The sequence below is a fragment of the Idiotropiscis lumnitzeri genome, chromosome 11, assembly GCF_059441095.1.
Source record: "Idiotropiscis lumnitzeri isolate Australia: NSW breed Sydney's pygmy pipehorse chromosome 11, RoL_Ilum_1.0, whole genome shotgun sequence".
Classification (NCBI taxonomy): domain Eukaryota; kingdom Metazoa; phylum Chordata; class Actinopteri; order Syngnathiformes; family Syngnathidae; genus Idiotropiscis; species Idiotropiscis lumnitzeri.
In genome coordinates this window covers 14,056,314-14,077,063 of record NC_142401.1, presented here as the reverse complement: position 1 = coordinate 14,077,063, position 20,750 = coordinate 14,056,314, and the positions used below count along the sequence as shown (strand labels likewise).

The following is a 20,750-nucleotide window of genomic DNA, read 5'->3' as shown; positions in this document are numbered from 1 at the left end:
TTAGTTGTCTCATTTCAACCCTTGCAGATTACCATGACCTGGATGATTGACCAGCTACACAGACAAATCGAAAAATCACAGTTTTTCGCAAGAACGCAATTATGTTATTAGGCTTATGAAATTTTAAGATCATGTATTAATTTAAAATAGAGACTGCACGGGGGAAACTGGTAAGCACGTTTTCTTCACAGTGCGGCGGTGCAGGATTTTATTCTGGTACCAGCTTTCTTGTGTGGAGTTTGCATGTCCTCCCTGTGCCTGTGTGGGTTTTCTCCGGGTACTCCAATTTCCTCCCACATTTCAAAAACATGCATGGCAGTTTGAGTGGACACTCTAAATTGTCCCTAGGTGTGAGTGTGAGCACGAGTGGTTGTTTGTCTATGTGTGCCCCGCGATTGACTGGCAACCAGCTCAGGGTATACCCTGCCCACCCCGACAACAGCTGGGATAGGCTCCAGCAGGCCTGCACCCCTCATGAGGAGAAGCGGATTGGATAATGGATGGACGGATTATTTAAAATGCAATATAATAGAAAAACAGCACGGATGCATTTGTTAATTTCTTTTATTCCAAAATAGATTCATACAGTACATTGAAACTGCAATGCTTTAATTTAAAAAAATCTGACAATGAATCATTCAATAAAATATAATATCCTGTATAAAAAAATAAAAACACAATTACAGTCATGCCACTACAGACAAAAGCCACCTATTTTCATAGAAATAAAACCTGAGAAAATAAACTGATTGACATTTGTTTTCTGTGGGCTTCTTTATCTTGTGAAGTAAACTATTCCTCAGTTTGGTTATACTGTACTTAGTTTTCGAGCACAATCGTCTCGGGGTGTTAAAGTGCTTATTATGGTATGATGGCAACAAGATGCTAATAATAACATTATTAATAATAACAACACAAAAAAACCTTCTGTATTAAACAGCAAAACAACAATTCAAGTGCAGCTTTGGAGGCAACAGATGTATGTCCTATTGACTGTGGATGAATTAAAAGATAATATTTGAACGACTAACCATTATACAGGTTTTTAGTCTACAATATGAGCATGGTGTAAACAAAAACGTTTCCAACAAAAACAAATCCTGGTATATTTTGGCTTTTTTGATCCATTTTATGCTTATTGGTGTGGTTATTGGCATGTTTAATGTACCATAAATGCGAGACACGGGTAGTTGAGCGCCTGTTGTGCAATTGGGATGATGTCAAGTCCCCGGTGGAATGATTAACAGGCTGCGTTTTGCTGGAAACATTCTAATTATACATCACACCAGTAAACTTTGGACCTTGACAATTATACGCGCCAACGTACAACAGCACATGCTCATTTGACCCACCCGCCGCGCAGACCTTCACATTACCCGACCACTGAGGCAATCATGTCCCAATGTTTGCCAAATCATGACCTTGGGTTTATAATGCTGACCATGTTGTCCATCTGAAAAGACCGCTTGTGACAACAATACAGTGGAGATGCTGAGTAAACTTTTTGGGGGAGAAGGAAGGGGGTGTTCCCCCACAGTGCCCCAAAGTTCACTCAAGTCGTACCCCCTGGAAAATTTGGGAAATAATTCGCCCCCAATACCTTGTTGTCACAAAATTGGGTGATCATGTCTGTCTCAACAAGATGCACTAAAATTTCTCAAAGACCACATAATCAAAACGGAACACAAAGTCGGTCGGTCATTTGGTTGTTATTGTTGTTGTTTTTTTGTTGGATTTCTTTTAACATATTAATACATATATAAGACAAAGATGATGACGCTCCCAAAGAAATCATACAATTTTTGCAGAATATTCGCTGTTATTAAGTTAAAAAAATAGCTACTTTAGGACCAAGTATTGTCTGTATTGACCGTTTTGCCTGTAATCCACATTTTTAGAGTTAGAGACCCCAAAATGAGTTTGTTTTTTTTTGTTTTTAATTAATTGGACGATTTCCAAATATCGGAATGAGCATAGCGTAAAAAAAAAAATCCATATTGGTCGTGCACTAGTTGTAATGGTGGTAAAAGAATCTCTTCAGTGTCGTTCCTACTGCATTTCGTTGCATAGGTGCCTGTAATTTGTCAACTTTCCACTTGGAAAATGATATTTATTCTATTAGCCAATATTCCTTTGCCTATAAATGCGTCTCATTCTGAAGCCACTGGCAAGCCTTTTGTGGCCAGCCGTACTTCACATACAATAATACTCTAGGACTTCTGCATAAAAACAAATCTGTTCATTGTTACAAACTCTTATTATGTGCATCCACAGGACTCCACGATCATGTCAGGCACGTCGGTTTTGATAATACTGTGCTGAGAGTTGAAGTATACCATGGACAGAGGCTGGCGCTCTGTGGGGACGCAACACGAAGACGCAGCCGTGTTGATACCGTTGACCTTCAGCTGGCTCAAGACGGTGGCATGGAAGGACGAGGCGATACCGGGAGATCCGGCCAGATGCTGGGGGCACTGCCCCACGCAGTAGTTCATGTGGTAGCCCTCAGGAGCGATGATCCAGTCGTGCCACTGGATGTCCTTAAACTTGATGTACAAGTCTTTCTTGCAGCACACGGTGACGTCGTTGCCGCACCGCAAGGCGCGCTTTCTGAGCAAGTGTTTGGCCGGGTCGTCGCGGAGACGCACCTGAGCCACCAGGAAGGGCTGATACGGGTTGTTGAGAGAGTTTTCCAGAGAGCAGAGATTTCTCCCGTCTTTGTCGCAGCTGACCTCCAGAGAGAGTCGCTTCTGGCCGCCGTCCAGGAAGGCCTGGAGGGTGCGGCTGATGGGGAAAGTGTGCCAGTTACTATCTTGGACCTCCAGCATCTTTTCTATCACCAAGGTCCGGTTTGACGTTCCACTGCCTGCGGTGAGGAAGACTTGAGCCGGCACTTGCGAGGGCAACTTGGAGGAGCGGACGTAGATCCAAAGGGAGGACTGCAGCACCTGGATGCTGCGCCCATGTTCTTGCAGGATCTGGAAGGTAAGGCTGAGATTTGCTTCATCCTCGTGTCCACTCTCATCTGTGGGTCAAACAGAGCAAAGTAAGGAAATGTCAGTGAACCACAATGAGCGTGTGTATCCACGGCTGACTAATCTATCCATTTATCCATAAAATGTATCTGTCAATGTTGCCTTCTCATTGTCTATCGATATCCGTACCGCATCCTGTTTGGCCATTCATCCATCTTTCTGCCCATCTGTAATGCCCTCAAGGAGTCTGTCTGTCCGCCCATCCTTTTGCCCATCCATCCAAAGATCTGTCTGTTTGTCTGTCCAGTCATCGGTTTATCTGTCTACGATGCCTTCTTGTTGTCCGTTAATTTGTCCTTCTGTTCTATCTCTGATCCTGTAAAGTTTTCTATCTCTCCACTCATCCATAAATCTGGCTGTCCATCTTTAATGTCTGACTATCATTATGTCCATCTGTTTAGCTGCTTCATCTACAACAGTGGTTCTGAAACTTTGTACACTAAGTGCCACCTCACAAAATACTTGGCTCTCCAAGTAGCATATTAATGACCAACATTAAAATGAAAGAGCACAGGTGGCCCAATTTTTTATAAAAAGCAGGGAGAGGTTTAAGTCCTACAAACTGTATTTAATATTATTTCAAGCTATTGTATCATTACGTTATAAAATTTTTAACTAAATGTTTGTAACACGATTATCAAATACAAATACAGACATATTTAAGTTTAATACAACTCACAGTAATTAAAAATATAATGTACTGGATTAAAAAAAAAAGTTTAAGCTACACACAATATTAGATACCATATAACGATGCACATCTTTAACATTTAATTCAGTGATTGTTGCAAATCACTGGAATGAGCCCATGCATGTACAGTACCACTAATGGCACTCATACCACAGTTTAAGAACCACTATTCTACCATGATACCTTATAGCTTTCTTACTGTCAATTCATCCATCAATCCATCTCTTTGTCCGTCTGTATACATCTGTTATCTATTTCATCTGGAATACCATCCATCTTTCAGGTTTTCCGTTCATCTATCGGTCTATGCTTCCTTATAACTGTCTTGTTGATGGCTTCTCGCTATCTGTCTAGCCTTCGGTCATCCACCTGCCTCTCGGTTTTTCTGTCTTTCCATCTAGCTGTGATCCTTATAATTACATATCTGCCATTCATCAAGTATCTCGGAGTATCCACCTACCGGCTGTCTATCCGTCCATTTATCCATGCATCCATCCATCTATGTCTTCAACCCATCTGTTTGTAGATTAATCCATCCATCAATTTATCAAATACACCCCATGCTTACTTTCATCTATATGCAAAAGACCTTTAGTTAAATAGCTAAATAAGTCATATTTAATAGTTACTCTTGTGGAATAGACCTGCAGCGTTACCAGAAACTCGCCAATGAAATGCTGATAGGCTACTATTATTACACCGATTACTTGAAAAGTGGTGAGACAATTTTTCCTGCACTTTCACCCAATTTCCTCACAACCTGAACAGACACGCAGGAACAAAGAATCCATCCTGATTCGTCCTTTTTGCCCAATGGCACGTGTCAGACCATGCACCACTTAAAAGTTATTTTATAAATTGTACATAAAGGCCATTTAGTACACTTACTTATATCGGCAAAGCTGACTATTTCATAGCCTTGGTCTTTGGATGGCACATTGTTGTCTAGTTCGAGGGTACCGTCCTGCTTGACGCGCCCCGAGTGCAATTTGCGCAGCGCAGTGAGCAGCGCCGCCCGGGGCACCGTCTGAGAGATCTTGGGTCTCTCTTTCAGATGCAGCTTGTCCAAAAGTTGCTGCTTGGCGATCTCCACCATCAGCCTCTCCTCCGCGTCTCCCCCCAGGGACCGGGGGCCGCAGGACGCGCAACCCGAGGGGCTACCGCTTACCCAAAGAACCTCCCACAGCAACGTGGCCAAAAAGAGAAACGCACGCAATGAGGAAGACTGCGCCATTTGACTGTCAAATCAACACGTGCGTTAAAACGAATAGCAAAAAGAAAAAAAGGCTTCTGTAGAGGAGGTCCTGGTCTGCAGCAGGAGTTGAGTGATGGCTCGGTGTCCTGGTGGTGAAGATATCTGCTGTGGGGTAATCCCCCAAAAGTGGTGACACGTTGGAGGGACGCACCAATGAGCGCACCGGGGCATTCAAATCATTCGCAGCGCATCTGCAGACGCAGCACGTACTCGCATGCAGACATGTGGGCAATACAAGGTGGATGACTGATTGGCAATGACCGAGAACATACAGGGACAAATGAGAGCGTGTGGGTCCACTTTTAGAAAAGTACACAGTGCAAGAGTGGCCCCTCACACGTGGGGTGAAAAGAGCGGCCGCACTTAAATGCGCAGAAAACGTGACATCACCTCAGTCGGCCAAAGTTGAATTGATGGGTGCCCTTTTACCTAGTTCCAACACGGCAAAATGTCAGGTGTACGTCATGTAGCTCCAATCATAAATGGCAACATTAAATACTATTTATTCATATGCGTTTTGTCCACATGTAGCCACGACGTTGGTGTAATATTCACCTGTTGTACTGTTACGATAATAATTCAATACAAGTAGTTACAATTTGTACAAAACGAAATAAATTACCATATCTGCATGTGGAAGCTTTCTGTATGCGTTCGCATGCATTGCCAACGCTAAAAATGCACATTTTAGCATATTATATTATCACAATATATCTATGGTGAATATTCTAATGAATAAAAAATATGTGTTTGATAAATGTTTGGTTTAAAAGTGAGACGTATGATATGGTTTCAAATATTCGTGCCCGATACAAGAGTTGGTTAGGACAGTTGTGTAGTGCATGACTGCCGATGTGTGGAGAATCTATGCAACTACATTCTTTTGGTTCGACAGAAGTCAGGCAGGGAAGGTCCCTTTTTAATGCAAACGTTTCACATTTGTTAAAGCGTGACACGCACACATATACAAAGTAGCTTTTCAAGACAACTGGGGGGAAGTTACCATACGTGTAAAAGCTTACCCGTAGCAAGAAACATGCAGTCTACATTAAATGAGCCGTTCAAGCAGTGGCTTTCAAACTTTTTACATCAAGTACTGCCTCAAGAAAGTCTTGCCTCGCAAATCTCACCAACATGCCCAACATAAACATACAGTAGTGCAGTAGGAGTAAGTGTTCATCATAAAACGAGGAAGAGTTTCTATTCCCCAAAAAGTGTTGTACTGTACTTACAAGTTAAATGCAACTGGTCTGTACTTAAGAATACTGTCCAGGAATTGGATTCAGTGATTCTTATACATATCACAAGAGGGCGCAGAGAGAGACACGGCTTTGGAGGACAGAAGACAACTCAATGAGGATATTCCCTTTTCCCAAGAAATCATGCATAGTAGAAGGTATTTGATAAATACTTTCGGTGACTCCCGTCATTTTTCATGACGTGAATGCGATGCAACATTTCAGGCACTGCTCTCTGCAAACAGTGGATGGCCTGTCTAAAGGGTCCTAAAACGTTGGTTAAAAAAAAAAAAGAAAAAAAAACGGAACGTATTTTCTCTTGGACAAATCAAGGCAAATAAAATGGCATAGATTTGCCAACGTTGATGCATATGGCACTATAGTCATGTCATCGTTGGAATGACATCATTAAAACAAAAAATACTATTTTCATGTCTCATGTATGCTTTGATTTTTGCAAATCATTTACAGTTTGCCTTTCAGCTTTTGTTGACAGGTCCTTTAATGTAAACACTGTAACATGGCCTATTGTAATTAGTGGCTGTTTCTGCGACAAAGTGATTTCCTTTCAAGCAGCAATTAAATCTAAATGCCAAATATATCCTGCATCTTGAATTGGCAACGGGTGACCAAACTTTCTCATTGTGCAAAGCATATACTGCCAGATGATGGAATCTAAAATACATTTGGAATGATTCCAGAAGGATACACACATACTGGTAATTGTGCTGAACTTAAACATTTTCAACTCTTTCAGTCAATTTTGACGAGGAACAATAAAGTAAGAGGAGTGAGGTGAACATGACAAGACACCTACGGTCCAAAGTGAAATGAGAGCTAAATACTAGCAGAAATCTTGCTAGCAGTTTTTAAAACGGCTAAAGGCCTGAGCTGCTCGCTTACCAGCTAGCACCCTTTCTTTAACGCAGGGGTCGTCAATCCTGTTCTTCGAGGGCCGCTGTCCTGTCCATCAGATAACAACATCAGCAACATTTGCAGATCCTGTTCATCTGAACCAGTGTGTTGCAAAACAGGCAGTACCTTGAGGTACAGGATTGAAGACCACTGCTTTAATGTATCAGAGGGGTGAGGTTCACATTCTTGCCTTGCACTTTTCTTCGCATGTTGCACACTGAAACTGCCTTTCAGAGGTTAGAGGATCACAGCCAGCTGGAACGAATCAGAACCAACGCAAAAAGTTCATTATCTCTTTTTGGATTTCGATTGTTTGTACATTCCCCAAAAATGTAAGTTTCAAATCATTCGCATTTATCGTTACAGCAACACTCCATTACAAGTCAATCATTTTAGCAACCTACACTCTAAAAAAGGATTGGTGAGATTAACCAAAAAAATGGTTAAAATTGACCAATCTAGTTGGTAGTTATGTGTCCGACTGATCTTTTGGTTAAAACAACCAATTGAGAATAGATAGCGTTTTTAACCAATGTTTATTGGTTGTAGGTTCCAACCAATACACGTCAGTCCTTTTGACCAAGATATTGGTTAATTTGTGCACAAGCAACCAATATAAATTGGTTGGACTGGAACCATCTATATTGGTTCATAATGACTATTTTAATTGGTTAAAATGGTACCATTATTGATTGGTACTGCAGGCTTGGAATTTAACACTGTTATCTGGAATAAAATAATGAGCAAGGTTAAAGCACCAATGCAGTTCAGTTTAATTTAAAAAACAATACACTATATATTACAATGCATACATAATACAATACATAACAGTATACAAAATATTTAGTAAATAGCATTTGGAACAGTTAATGCAGTGATAACAAAACACAAGTTACAATTGCCAGTCCTTCCCTATGGAATGAGCTTCCATTAAATGCTAGGTGAGCCCCCTCTCTGTCCACTTTTAAAACACATTTCAAGACAAATTTTTATTCTTTAGTTTTCGACTCGACATGAGACTGTCGTTGTTCTTCTGGTATCTATTGTATGTGTTTATATCTTTTAATTTGTGTGCTAATTTCCCACAAATTAATATTACACCACATCAAAAGCGCTTTTTTTTACAGCTCCAGCTGTTGAAAAATGCGCTATATAAATAAAGCTGTATTGTATTTTGTTTTGATAATTAGTTCTTGAGTCCTTGGAGTTAAGACATCAGAGGGTATGGCAATGCCATACACACGCACCTCTGAAGAAACATCCACACATCAGCAGCTTCTGTTGGGTATTCCACATCATATCCAATTTTGACAAGAGAGTCCAACTGGTAAACTAGTCGTCATAAAAGGACGTAGAAAATATTTGCTGCCAAGACTGTGGTCCCAGAGGCAACCACTTGGGCTGGCATGTGACCCCTCTCTTCGCACATTCCTCTATCCATTCCCTTTGACAGGCAAGGGGGTCTGTTTCCAGGCTGGAATGAGAATAGAAAAATACAGTTTATTGTACAGACAGTTATTTTAGTTAATGAAAACTAACAAAATAACTAAAACAATAATTGAAAAAACATTTCGTTACCTCGGTCAGCATTTAACAAATGTTTGCAATTTGAACTTTACTTCCGGAATGTGTGCATGCATGCATCTTGGTAACACAAATAGACCTCATTGTCATTGTTAAAATGTGAAACCTGAAAGATTTCTTTATGGCACTTAAAACAAATGTAAACCATGCTTCACACCAACTCTATACATGTACTGTCCAAAATTAATGCCTCACCTTCAGAAAGTATTGTAGTTTTTGGATGAACTTGGCCCGTGGAACCACTTTGGGAAACATGTCTTTCACCAGATCATCAGCAAGACATGAAAAACTCTCCTTGTCAATTTCTTCCTCTGAAAAAGAACAAAACTAATATATTATCACACAGTCCTTATACATGACATTATGCTTTTGATACTATACCTTTTTAATTGAGATTCAAGCATCACACACCAAGCACTAATACCTAGAAATAAACAAATGTATTATTTTCTCGGCAGTGCATATACACACTACAAACTTATATCATTCAGTGTTTCCCCCAGGTTTACTGGTTTGGAAGAGAGGGGAATGCTTGAACACAAATCAGCGCAGGTTATCTTATGAAGCAGGTGTCAGTCCTCCTCCAAAACAAGCAGCTTGAACACGTCGACATTGCCAATATGCTAAGTTAATGTTGTGGGCTTCAACGTTGTTGATAACCACACGCACTTCTAATACATTGATATCGCGGGTGTACTAGCTTTATTTGAATACAATTTCTTGGCAGTATACGACAAAAGCCTTATATGTTTTATTTCCTGACCGTTCTCACGAAAGTAAAAATTGCTCAGTTGACGAAAAACATTGGAAAAGCCATTACCGTCGTTTAATGGCGGGCGTTTTCACATTTTCAAAACCAGCGCAGCAAACGTTCTCCGAAGAGCTCTAGCATGAGAGTGACAACAAAGACTTACCGTGAGAATACAATTACATTTCAGGGACTCGCCGTTACAGGTTGTGTTCAGGACTAGGCATGTAATACCGTGCGGATGTTAACAGTTACTCTTCTTTCTACACTGACCGCCCCCCCCCGACGCCATATACAGCAAGTAACCGCCTAAAGCCTGCTTTCGTCTGCTCCCGCCTTCCGTCTTCTTCACTTCCTTTGGTGCAAACGGGACGAAACAGCGCCAGCTTCCAATGGTGGCCAAACACATTTCTAACATTTTACCCATGCAAACACTATTGTCTAAAGCGATTCAAACACTGGTTAACATTTGGGACATTTGAAATAAGGGTTTAGACTGCTCAGATGTAATTAATTTCAAATGCTATACATACGTAAATTAAACAGTATTAAACACTTGTCTGATGTTTATCTCGGAGCGCATGCCATTTGGAGAGCCCCGGGAATACAAGCTGAAGTACAACCATTAAAAACAGTCTCCATACTTACCCTTGAATCTTTCCACGTAGTTTTCTAATCCCCACTCCTGTAGCGTCTCGATCCAAAAGTCAAAATGGAAGTTTGCGATGAGAGACAACGTGGTTTGTGAAATGCAACGCCAGACTATTTATGTCTAAATTAATGACATAAATGGTACCAATATTTCTTGTTGATTCATAGAGATAATATAATTTAAATTAACATAAATAAATTGTAAATTAATATATACTCGTTCAGTAGGTCTGACGCACACTACACACTATGTAGCAAAACAGTTGGGCTAGTGAAGTGTCCTTTCTGTAACCAAATTCATTGGTTGTTTGGATAACCAATGTATTTGGTATTCTTATAAACAACCGGATTGGTCATTGACCGCCCAATCTATTGGTTAATCTAACCAAAATAAGCTTAACCAAATAGATTGGTAGTTTTTTTAACCAATCCTTTTTTAGAGTGTAGGGAACCATGTCTGACTTTGTCTTGTTTGGACTTTGCACGTCTTCTGGCTCGATGAGGGGCAGGGAATTGTGAACGGAGGCTACATTCAAATCCTTCTGATTCTAAATCAGGGGTCATCAACCCTTTTGAGACGGGGAGATACTTATAGCACCTTGTTTTACACTGCAGCTCTCTGCTAAAAAGACATCATAGAGGAGCAATTTCAAACGGTTTTCCAAGTTTCGGCGAAGTGATCAAAGCATGTATTTCTGATTTAATGAGCTACTCGCATTTTCACAGTGCCTAAAGGTCCGGGTGTACACAGACTTGCATGGCTTTTATGAGATGCTTAACTCAAGATTGCTTATAGACCACAAAATCAACCACAACTGTAACAAAATGTACAGAAAGAGTGAGAAAAATTAGAAATAAAAAAAAAAACAAATAAGAATAAAAAGATTATTGTCACTGTGTGGTTCAGATGCGGCAAAACTGAGATTATGAAACCATAAAATACAGCCAATGACAAAATAATAATGACAAGCATACAACTGATTATCAGTATGAGCATGTTAATGTCAACTTTCTTGATCTGCAGCTTTACAAATGGAGCATTAGACGGCAGTGTCTTGCAAACTGGGCAAGGAGAGACAGAAAAACAGAGAGATGGCGCTTGTTTTATACCGGAGACAGATCAAAACAGGAAGATGAGGCAAAAGTTCAGAATTCCAGCTTTTATTTCATGGTATCTACATCTAGATGTGTTGAGATAACTCAGGACAGAGCACCTTTTGATTGAATGGATGGGCGTTTAGATTGGTTACATTCGATAGTGCTTGTTTTTTTCCTTTGGGTTTCATCTGTGAAAACTGGATTTGCTGTCAAGCAAGCATTGAGAAAATATAACTGTCTATGAGGGGGGGCAGAAATTTTGAAGCTGAGAGAAGAGGGGCAATCAATCACATGTATTGCACAAGCATTCGACAGAACCTATACAAAGATTTCTAATGTCCTGAAAAGAAAGAAACAACTGGTGTATTGCACAACAGGCATCAAACACGTCGGCCAAGTGTATCAACAGTAGTTGCTGACAGAAACATTACGAGAGCTGTGATGAAACACCCAAAGACAACAGTCAGTGACATCATTGCCAACCGCCACAAAAGTATTGGAATGGATGGAACTTCTGGAGATTAACTTCTACCAAAGTGATGGAAAGGCCAAAGTATGGAGCCAGAAAGGACTTGATTATGATCCAAACCTCACAAGCTCATCTTTGAAGCATGTTGGAGGAAATGTCAAAACTTGCGCTTGCCTGGTTGCTTCTCACTCGTCTTTATAAACGATGTAGCTCGTGATGGAAGCAGCTAAATGAATTCTGAAGTGTACAAAAGCATTTTGTCCTGAGATTTATGGAAAAAATGCATCCAAACTAATCAGGAAAAGGTTCATCATGCAACAAAAAAGGCTGTCGAAAAATATGTGGAAAAGCATTTCAACTGAAGAATGCAACAGGGTGGTGAAGTCAATGGTTCGCAGGCTTGATGCAGTTGTTGCATGTAAGGGTTATGGCACAAAATATGAAATTTTACTCACTTGAAGTTAATTTCATAATTTCTGTTCTAATACCTTTGCTACTAACTTCACTTCAACCATCAAGAGAGTGCGCCCTCTGCTGGGGATTTGTAGTACTATTCCACTCATCTGTATGTGGAGGACATTTTTTCAACAGTCACTAAGAACCAAAGTCGGCTCCTCAATTTCATGGCCCCTGAACACACTGGAACCGTCTTCCGAGCCTGTTCGACCCTCTGTTCTCTCTGCAAATAATGTTTCGACCACTTCCGGAGTCAAACGTTTAGCTCCACCCACATGTAGTCCAACCCTGATCTACGGGCTGCAGGCAGGGGCAATTGAAGACGGTCGGGGGTGGACGAAAAAGTGACGCCGACACACAGTGTATACACACACACACACACACACTCACAAGCCGGAGCTGAGACGGCGGGGGGAAATCGGGTTTCTTTTCTTTTTTTTCTTTACTTTCGATTCATTTGGACCTTTTGTCGTTTCGGCCTGTTGCTGTCGGCTTCTGAAAATGACTCGCTCTTGAGTCACCACTGCGAGCTTGTCGTGTAGCCTCACGAGGCGCTATTTTGACAGTCCGGGGGTCGCAGTGATCCTTCACCACCACCACCACCGCCACCTCCACCACTTACCGAGCGGCTAGCATTAGCCACTGGTAAGTCACATACGGGCAGCGAGACGAATGACACCAAGCTAGCACCTTCCCGTTTCGAGGTGGGGGGCTGACAAGTGGTTTGCTGAAAACGCGTGTTATAGCTTGGGTTGCTAATGTGCATGATGAGCGACTCGATCTATTTGCTTGGTATGGAGAAAAGGCTAGTTAGCAGGCTAACGTTAGCTAGGTGCTGTGTGTGTGCGCTTGTGCGCGTGTGTGAGTGTAGCTAATTATATGCGCCGGGGGAGGAGGAGGCGAGGAGCTTATGCCGTGTGTGCTAGCTATTGTTAGCTTCTGGTCTTGTGTGGCTAATATCTCAACCGGTCCTGGTTCTGACTACACCAACCATCTGCTTTCCTACAGCCCCAACTTGTAAGAGAGAGACGGATACGGGGGGAAGGATTCGTCAACGCGGATCCTCCTGTATTCGGCCCAGCAAAAGATAGGTAAGGCGAACGCCTCTAATGACTTAAGTTCAGACACTGAATGCAAGGAGCCATCTCTAAAGTTGCCTTTCTGCCTGGTGCGAGATGACTGTATGTTGGCAAAAATCTCCGTTGGAATGGCTTAAATTGAGGAGGTGGTGGTACTTCGAAGAGCTGAAAGCCTGCGTTCCTGTGACAACACGATGTAATGGGTATCCAAGAAGCAAGCACAGAGAATTATATAGTCTAATGTTGTTGATGGCATCCAACGCAATTGTAAAATACTAATAGCGTGAACCCCCACTGAGTCACCATTTTCAAACTCACATAGGTTACTTCTGAAAGAGTGCAACTATTTATCAAAAGACTAACTTGCTTATTACCACCTGTTACCTCCTCCTGAAAAAATGTGACACGCTTTCTTAAAAATGATAGTCAAATTGCTGACTCTCTTCAGAATTGCTACTTAAACAGAATTTACAAAATCCGATGATGGGTTCTGGAACAAATGGCCCTTTTGGGTTTTATCTGATATTGCCTAGAGAAAATTATCCTAAAAAAAACACCTTCAAACTAGAGTAGAAGAGTATTACTTTTTTATTCCTCAACATATCTCCTCAAGCCTTTTTGTTTCATGTTCTACTCTGACAACTTCCCCCCCAATGACAAGTTTCTGAAACAGACAAGTTTCAGTTCAACCCTTAAATTACGTGAAATAAAGTACTGTGATGTTTCAAACAGGGTCACCTGTCCTAAAAGCTCAATTTAAATAGCACAAATTGAGATTTTTTTTGTGAGAATAGCAGTGTGAGCACTATACCTGTTGCAGGTCTTGTACTTTAGTAATCAATTGCTAATTTGCCAATTCATTTGTTAGGATTTTTGAAGATTTTTCAAAAGTGCATATTTCATATTTTTTTCTTTTAGAAAATTCTTCAAAGATGGCAGCTATGACATGAAAAATAAGTTATAATGTTTTACTATACTTTTTGATCTGTTGATGATTCTAACAGTTTCAAATGAGTTTTTGCTCAGAAATTCGCAAAAATCACATCTTTAAGGGCAATAGTGTAAAATGAGTTTGAGAGGATATTGAAGTATTTGGGATGATAGGTTGGGTTATATTTAGGATTTAAATATTAATAAAGGCCATTATTTTTTCAAAAGTGTGTGTGCGGTGACCATTATTTGAGGCAAGCCTGTGTTCCCTAATCCCTGCAAAAAGGGAGTGTAACACTTAAAAATCAATCCGCCTTGCTTTGAATTTCAATCTGAAAGTGTCCACCGTCCCGTGTCAAGTTTAGTCATTTGCTTTGTTTCATTTCAAAATGAAAAAGTGCTTGTTAAACGGTGACTAGCGACATCACATTATTGACACCCCAGCTGTAAATAGATGAAGAGGTGCTCGATGTCACACATAGCAGGATCATCGCGCAGACCCCTCGAGCTGTGACTCGAACATCTGCTCTGTGGTGTTAAGAACGCAACAGCATGCGTAATGCTTAAAAGTCAAACAAGATCCATTCCATGACGTTGCTTGACTTCTGATTTTTTTGGGGGTGGGTTCTGAGCAAAATCTTCCATGGAGGCTCGATATATGTTGAATAGGTCATCCCACAATCTAAACAATTGCCAACGCGATTGTACACTGAAACGGGAAGTAAAATCCGACCCATCAGAAGCAACACTTCTGCTCGGTCGCCCGCATGACTACTGGTGATTGTCAATGACCATAATGATGGGGAGATCACTTGAGGCAAAACACTCGTATCTTTAATGCTGCCTGAAATGAAGTCTAATGAGGCAGACTGAATTCATGCATTGACAGTTCAATGTCCAAAATTTGCATGACATATACAGTAATATACTGTATATTATCCTAACCCTGAACTGAACTTTAAAGTTCACATGCTTTATACCGTTCGACTTTCAAGTTCCACTGTATGCTGTCTAAGCAAAGCTGGGTTGAGACTGCAGATCCAATGACCATTTCCAATTTAATGCCTGAAGATGATTTATTTTGTCCCCATGCATGTTAAGCGACTCATGTCAAATGTGGCTGCGTTCTCGGAACACATGAAACAACCCGTTCCAATCTGGAATTACAGTCATCCTTCGCCTCATTGCAGACTCATTTTGCTGTCTCACTCTGTTTTTTTGTTTTTAAATAAGTTCGATATTCTGAGATTTTGCGGTGATCATGGTTCGCCAGGTTCTGATGTTGCTGTGGATTCAAGTAGAATTAAGCATGAACCAGGAGGAAAGGATGCATAAAAGACAGACATCTCACACTTTAAATAAAAATAAAATAAAATATTAATTAAAACTCATTAATTAAAATAAATAAAAAAAGATGATCAATATTCTATTGCAAAAGCAAAGCAAAATTGTCATACACAACTGCTTGTCAATGTCAACAGTAAAGTAAACGTTAGCTAATTTTTTCTAATCTATCACTGCTAGTTAGAATAAATTGTGATCAGATGGATAAGTAGAGACCCAGTTGGCAGTGCACTTTCTATGCGTTCCTGAATAACGTGAAAAAATAAGCATGTCACAAGCGTATTATGTAAAAACTTGTGATTATTCAATTTATGGATGGGATGATTGGTATTCTAAAACTATTCAATGGACCTAACACTAAAATGAAGTCTTTACAAGTGTATGGAAAAGGTTTATAAGAGTGTGTGGAGGGTCATAAAGCTTTAAAACACATCCTGTAAATAATATAATACTGTAAAAATCTAGCCACTACTTCACATAATTTTATTTGTTGCGGGAGTTTTGCAATGTAAATACGATAAAATAATACAACTATAACTGATTGAATGTCTTTTATTTATTTATTTATTTTTGTATAATATATTCGCTGCCATGATATATTTCCCAATTGTGCCACCCAAGCAACGAATCTTAATTGTCACTTGAACCATAATTGTCTGATATTTATGTTTTTCTGCCTTTTATTACCATACTGCGCATTATGTTATGTGTGCTTAGCTCGGCTCTATTCCACTCCCACTATCAATTATTAATACAAGCCGAGAAGGCTGACATGAAAGCATTTTTAAAAATGTGCGTTTTACAGAGGTGATGTCATTGAAATGGGCAGCTCTGACCCACCGGGATGCAGTCCGCAGGTTTATTCATCGGCGTGCTATCCATATCTGCTTATGTCTTTGAATGTCTTGTTTGCAGCAGCAGTGGAAGAAGAGTGGCTTTTTCTAGTGAGATTTGAAGAGCTATTTATAGATTGCTGCCAGAGCACCATGCGTGGTGTTGCTGCTGCTGCTGCTGCTGCTGCTCCCATCCCTCTCCCCTCTCCTCTCATTCTGTCTCCATCTTTACTCCTTCCTTCTCATCTTTCAGCTCTGTTTGTTTTCACCCCCGCACCCCCCAAAACCGATGTTTCCACTCGTGTCCTCCGTAGTTTGCTTTGAAGTCAATTATTGATCAAGTTGGAGGGTAGGTGACGGCTTTAAATCATTGCCTGGCTGACTTCACAGGCGTTGCTGCAAAGCTTGGAGGGTTAGAATGCATATGCATGAGGCAGTGGAACCTCTGAGGCCGAACACAGTGCGGTGGTCTTGGATGCTGTTCGATCACTGATTTGTTCATATCTCACCAGAAGTCATTGCGAGTTGAATTTACAAGGGGTCCTCGGTTTACGCTGAACTTTTGTTCCCACGGCCGCGACGTAACTCGAATTTGTACGCAAGATATTAACCCATGCTCGCGCTGTCAAATTTCAGTAAATATATATATATATGAAAAACATAAATGGAAAACAATCAAATGGAAATAGTTAGCACATGTATTTCTGATAATTCCAGTCTCATCAGTTTAAGTAATTTCACTGATTGTGGGTTTTTTCATTTTTTTAACAAAAGGGTCGCAACAGTTCAGCTTTTTTTCTGTACAACAAAAAGAACACTTTACCCACTACAGTGTAGCAAACAGCGAACTCAGTTCCGTTCTGGGCTTGCTTTGTTAAATCCGGCACAAGGTGTCTCTCTTGAACTTGTGCTGGCTCTGGGTGTTTAAAAAAAATTCAAGGAAGTCAAGGCATTCTGGAGTGAAGTGCGTTGCAGTGTCAAAAAGCTAGCTCCGAGTTGCACATCATGGGTCTTCCAAAAGGATGACAAACACACATCTTAAAAAAACAGGAGCCTGTTCTGAAGTGTCTTGATGTTATTGGAGATCTGTGAAAGAAAATGAGGATGAAAAATGTATTCAGGAGAAGACAACCTTCAAACCTGAGATGGTTGCAGCACTTAATGAACAGTGGGCCACAATACTTGTCGGGTCTCAAATACATGTTGACACGTGCTAAAAGTCTATTTGAGAGTTACTGAATTTTTTGGGAATTGCAAGTGATTCCGCCAAAGGTTGTGCAATAAAATATTGAGGGGTTATATTTGTTATGTTAGTTTTTTAATATAATTCTGTTAGACTATGGAAAAAATAAGGCTTCATTGGTTAATTTTTGGCGATCATTCCGGGTTTTTCTTTCAATAACAGAAGGGAACCCTTAATGGACCTTATGCAAGGGAGCACTTTAAGCATTTCCCGTGGAAAGGTCAGATGTCATAACAGTTTCCGCTGTCAATATGTTACAAGCGAGAGGGACGGCATCTGACTGAAAACTAAGCTGTCATTAAACGGGTGATAACCTGGGCTTGTGTTTATTCAGTTGTGCAACGACTTTTCAAGATGAAAATGGCATCAAAAGTTTTTAGTTGTCAAAGAGAAGGAATTACAGTTGTCACTACTTGTATACATTTGGACTGAATGTTAACATGCCACCTCACACCGAACACGTGCATAGTCCAGCTGACTTTGCAGCTGTGTTCGCTTTGGTTAGTGTTTCATTCACACTCATCCAAGACAGAAATAATGATCAGTAGTTGTAATGCAAAAAAGATTGGCTTCAAGGATAATAGTAACTCTGGTCTTAAATTGTTAAAGGTGTTGTAAAAAGTGGCGGGAACTGTCAACTTGTGTCAAGTGCTATGGGGGACAGATGACCAAAATTCTTTATTTTACTTGGGATAAACCCCTTGAGATGCAACGTCTCATTTGGGAGGGCGGTCCTGCACAGCAGATACAACATACGACATATATAAAACCAAAAATACAGTCATGAAAAAAAAATATAGCAACACTTGGCAAAGACCATTAATAGCCTCTGTCTCAACACAACGTAAAAAGAAAAAAAAATAGATTTTTTTTTTCACAAGGTAAAAGAATGAGATATTTTTGTATTGTGGTGCAACAATTACTAGATTATATGTTTTGCAATTTAATCAATCATAATTTTCAAGAATTGATTCATCCTTTTGAGACCTTGTCATGGTTGTCCAAATCCTCAGTATTTCAGCCTCTGAACAGTAAACAAGTTTTCTTTAGTCCTCCGTGAATGCAGATGACCGCGTTTTTTTTTTTTAAGAAAATGCATTTGCATTTTGGGCTCCGTATGACGTCAATGACAGATACATGCTACCTGGCCCTTCGGCTGTGGTTCCATTCCAGAAATCCCGTACGTATCCAATCGAGGTCCACATATGATAGTGGCCCAAGTCGGCTTTGAAAAAAAATTAGCATGTCATTAAAACTGATACAAGTCGCATACGGGCAAAAGAATCCGATCGGGGGCTCATTTGCGTTCAATGTGAACCCAAAATGTCGGACGAAGCCCGGCCGTCATGAAGTCGAAACGTTGCAGGTCCAGTGCGTCGTAACGTGAGGAAATCACCTACTCAGAATGTGAAACCTTACATTCGACACGTAACATATTTTGATCGCAAGTGACAAGCAAATGGCAGCTAATTTTCTAGTGTCTTATGAAAGAAGCTAATGTTGCCGTCTCCATCTTCAGTCCATACACTGCTGCTTCTTGTCAAACAGCACAGACAGATGGACTCAAGTGCATGATGACTCTTACTTCATAAGTTTACATGGTTTCAATGAATGCAAAATTACATCCAGAATAGGTCGCTTAACATACTGTATGTACATTTTTTTTCAAGTTTTTCCATGTCGACACCACCGCTACCTGTCCGGTGAAGGTGTTCATAGCGCCGAATCGTTTATCTGTGATATCTTTGGCCACTGATCCTCACTTAGTGCCTCTCCTCTTTATCCATTTTCCTTTCTAAGCCTATCACCTCTTTCTTCTGCTGTCCCACGAAAGACTTGAAGAGCTTGGATGCAAAAGACATGGCTCTGCTCATTCTAGCGAAGCATTAGACGGCATTAGTGCTGTCCACTTTATCCCTGGTCATGTGGCCGACCCGAGATTTCCTGTGAGGACAGTGATCAAATATGCAAGCCTAGCTTGTTGTAGTTAAGTCAAAGATATAGATATGGCTAGCATGTCTAACTTCCATTTCAAATGTGTTTTTGACTGTTGACTTTTTGTTGTGTTGAAAGACTGCACTTGGAAATGATAGATTTTACTGTTCCAACAAAATCTTGTACAAGATGAATGGCTATAGTTGGAAGGCAATGTGTGATTGAAATCTTGCAAAACAGTGATGAACCCGACCACTCCATAGGTGAAATTAATCATTGGCAAAGCCATTATCTCCTACTTAACTAACCTGTCATGGTGTGCTCGCACCTGAGAGACAAAGAATAGCCTATAAGTGGCCCACATGTTGATTCTTCTTTTAAGCGTGCTCGGAAAGTCTGAACGTTTTGAGCTCCTTCAATGTTGTATTCGGAATAATGCTGCCAGGGTGTGTTGCCTCCGCTGAGCTCTTTGAAGACATCATGTTGTTGTTTTCTGAGACACAGTTCGACGGTCAATTTCACACAATTGACCTAATGTGTGACTATTGATGAATTGATAAAGACATCAGGGGGCATTAGGTTTGAGTGTATTGTTTTTTATTTGTAGCATATGACGACCGTTTAATGGTTTTGTTAACTGCTAACATGTTTTCATAATCATTTCAGTTGCATATTTCCTTGGTAAATCAAAGCCGGTGCTTGATGTACTCGTATCCCAAATGAATCCCAGTTCCACGTTAGTCAAGCGTGGCAACAAGCAGACATCCCTCGACATCTGTCTTATCCTCGGCTCTCTGCAGATACTTGCTTTGATGCTGAACTTTTGACGTCCTCTCGTATTCACTGAGGCTGCAGGGAGAACATGCAAATATGTCGTCTTGAGGGATTAAGACTTTCTTAGCTAATGAGTTTTTTTTCTTTCATTAATTTTTGCCCGTTATCTTTCCTTTTATATTCTTTGTATATTTTCTTTTGACCGTCACAGCATTGCTGTGTTTTGCTATCAGCTGTCAGCTCTTCATACCCTGCAAGAGAAGTTCCCACCAATCATCAGCCTCTTTACACAGTAATGCCATAATTCAATCCTTTTATGACAAACCCAGTGAAGTGAGAGAACTCCACAAATGTACATTTTCACAACATGGCTTCCCTCCGTCAGTTAACTAGATGGTGTGTAAAATACACTTAATTGCTGTCAGCGCAAAACTGAGAATCTGGAGTTCAATTTCACATCCCTGTCTTGGCA

The 20,750-nt window shown here is 40.5% G+C and overlaps 2 protein-coding genes and 1 long non-coding RNA gene across 3 annotated transcripts in view; 1 reads left to right on the top strand and 2 right to left on the bottom strand.

Annotated features, from left to right (window-relative positions):
* Positions 1-546: 546 nt before the first annotated feature.
* LOC148327610 (inhibin beta B chain) lies at positions 547-5,145 on the bottom strand. Its single transcript, XM_088310093.1, has 2 exons — positions 4,615-5,145; positions 547-3,025 (listed from the first exon to the last, which is right to left on the bottom strand). Exons 1-2 carry the CDS (start codon positions 4,958-4,960, stop codon positions 2,259-2,261), a joined length of 1,113 nt encoding a protein of 370 aa, XP_088166219.1. The 5' UTR covers positions 4,961-5,145; the 3' UTR covers positions 547-2,258.
* A 2,602-nt stretch (positions 5,146-7,747) lies between these two features.
* Positions 7,748-10,559, bottom strand: LOC148327609 (uncharacterized). The gene is made up of 4 exons (XR_015845733.1): positions 9,633-10,559; positions 9,100-9,142; positions 8,914-9,029; positions 7,748-8,608 (listed from the first exon to the last, which is right to left on the bottom strand). It is a non-coding gene; the product is annotated as an uncharacterized LOC148327609 (long non-coding RNA).
* Positions 10,560-12,436: 1,877 nt separating this feature from the next.
* The window catches only part of r3hdm2 (R3H domain containing 2), a 45,450-nt gene continuing 37,136 nt past the window's right edge, over positions 12,437-20,750 (top strand). Inside the window, exons 1-2 of the mRNA XM_088308817.1 lie at positions 12,437-12,785; positions 13,149-13,231. The gene's annotated coding sequence lies outside the window, so the exon portion shown is untranslated. The remainder of the gene's footprint in view (positions 12,786-13,148; positions 13,232-20,750) is intronic.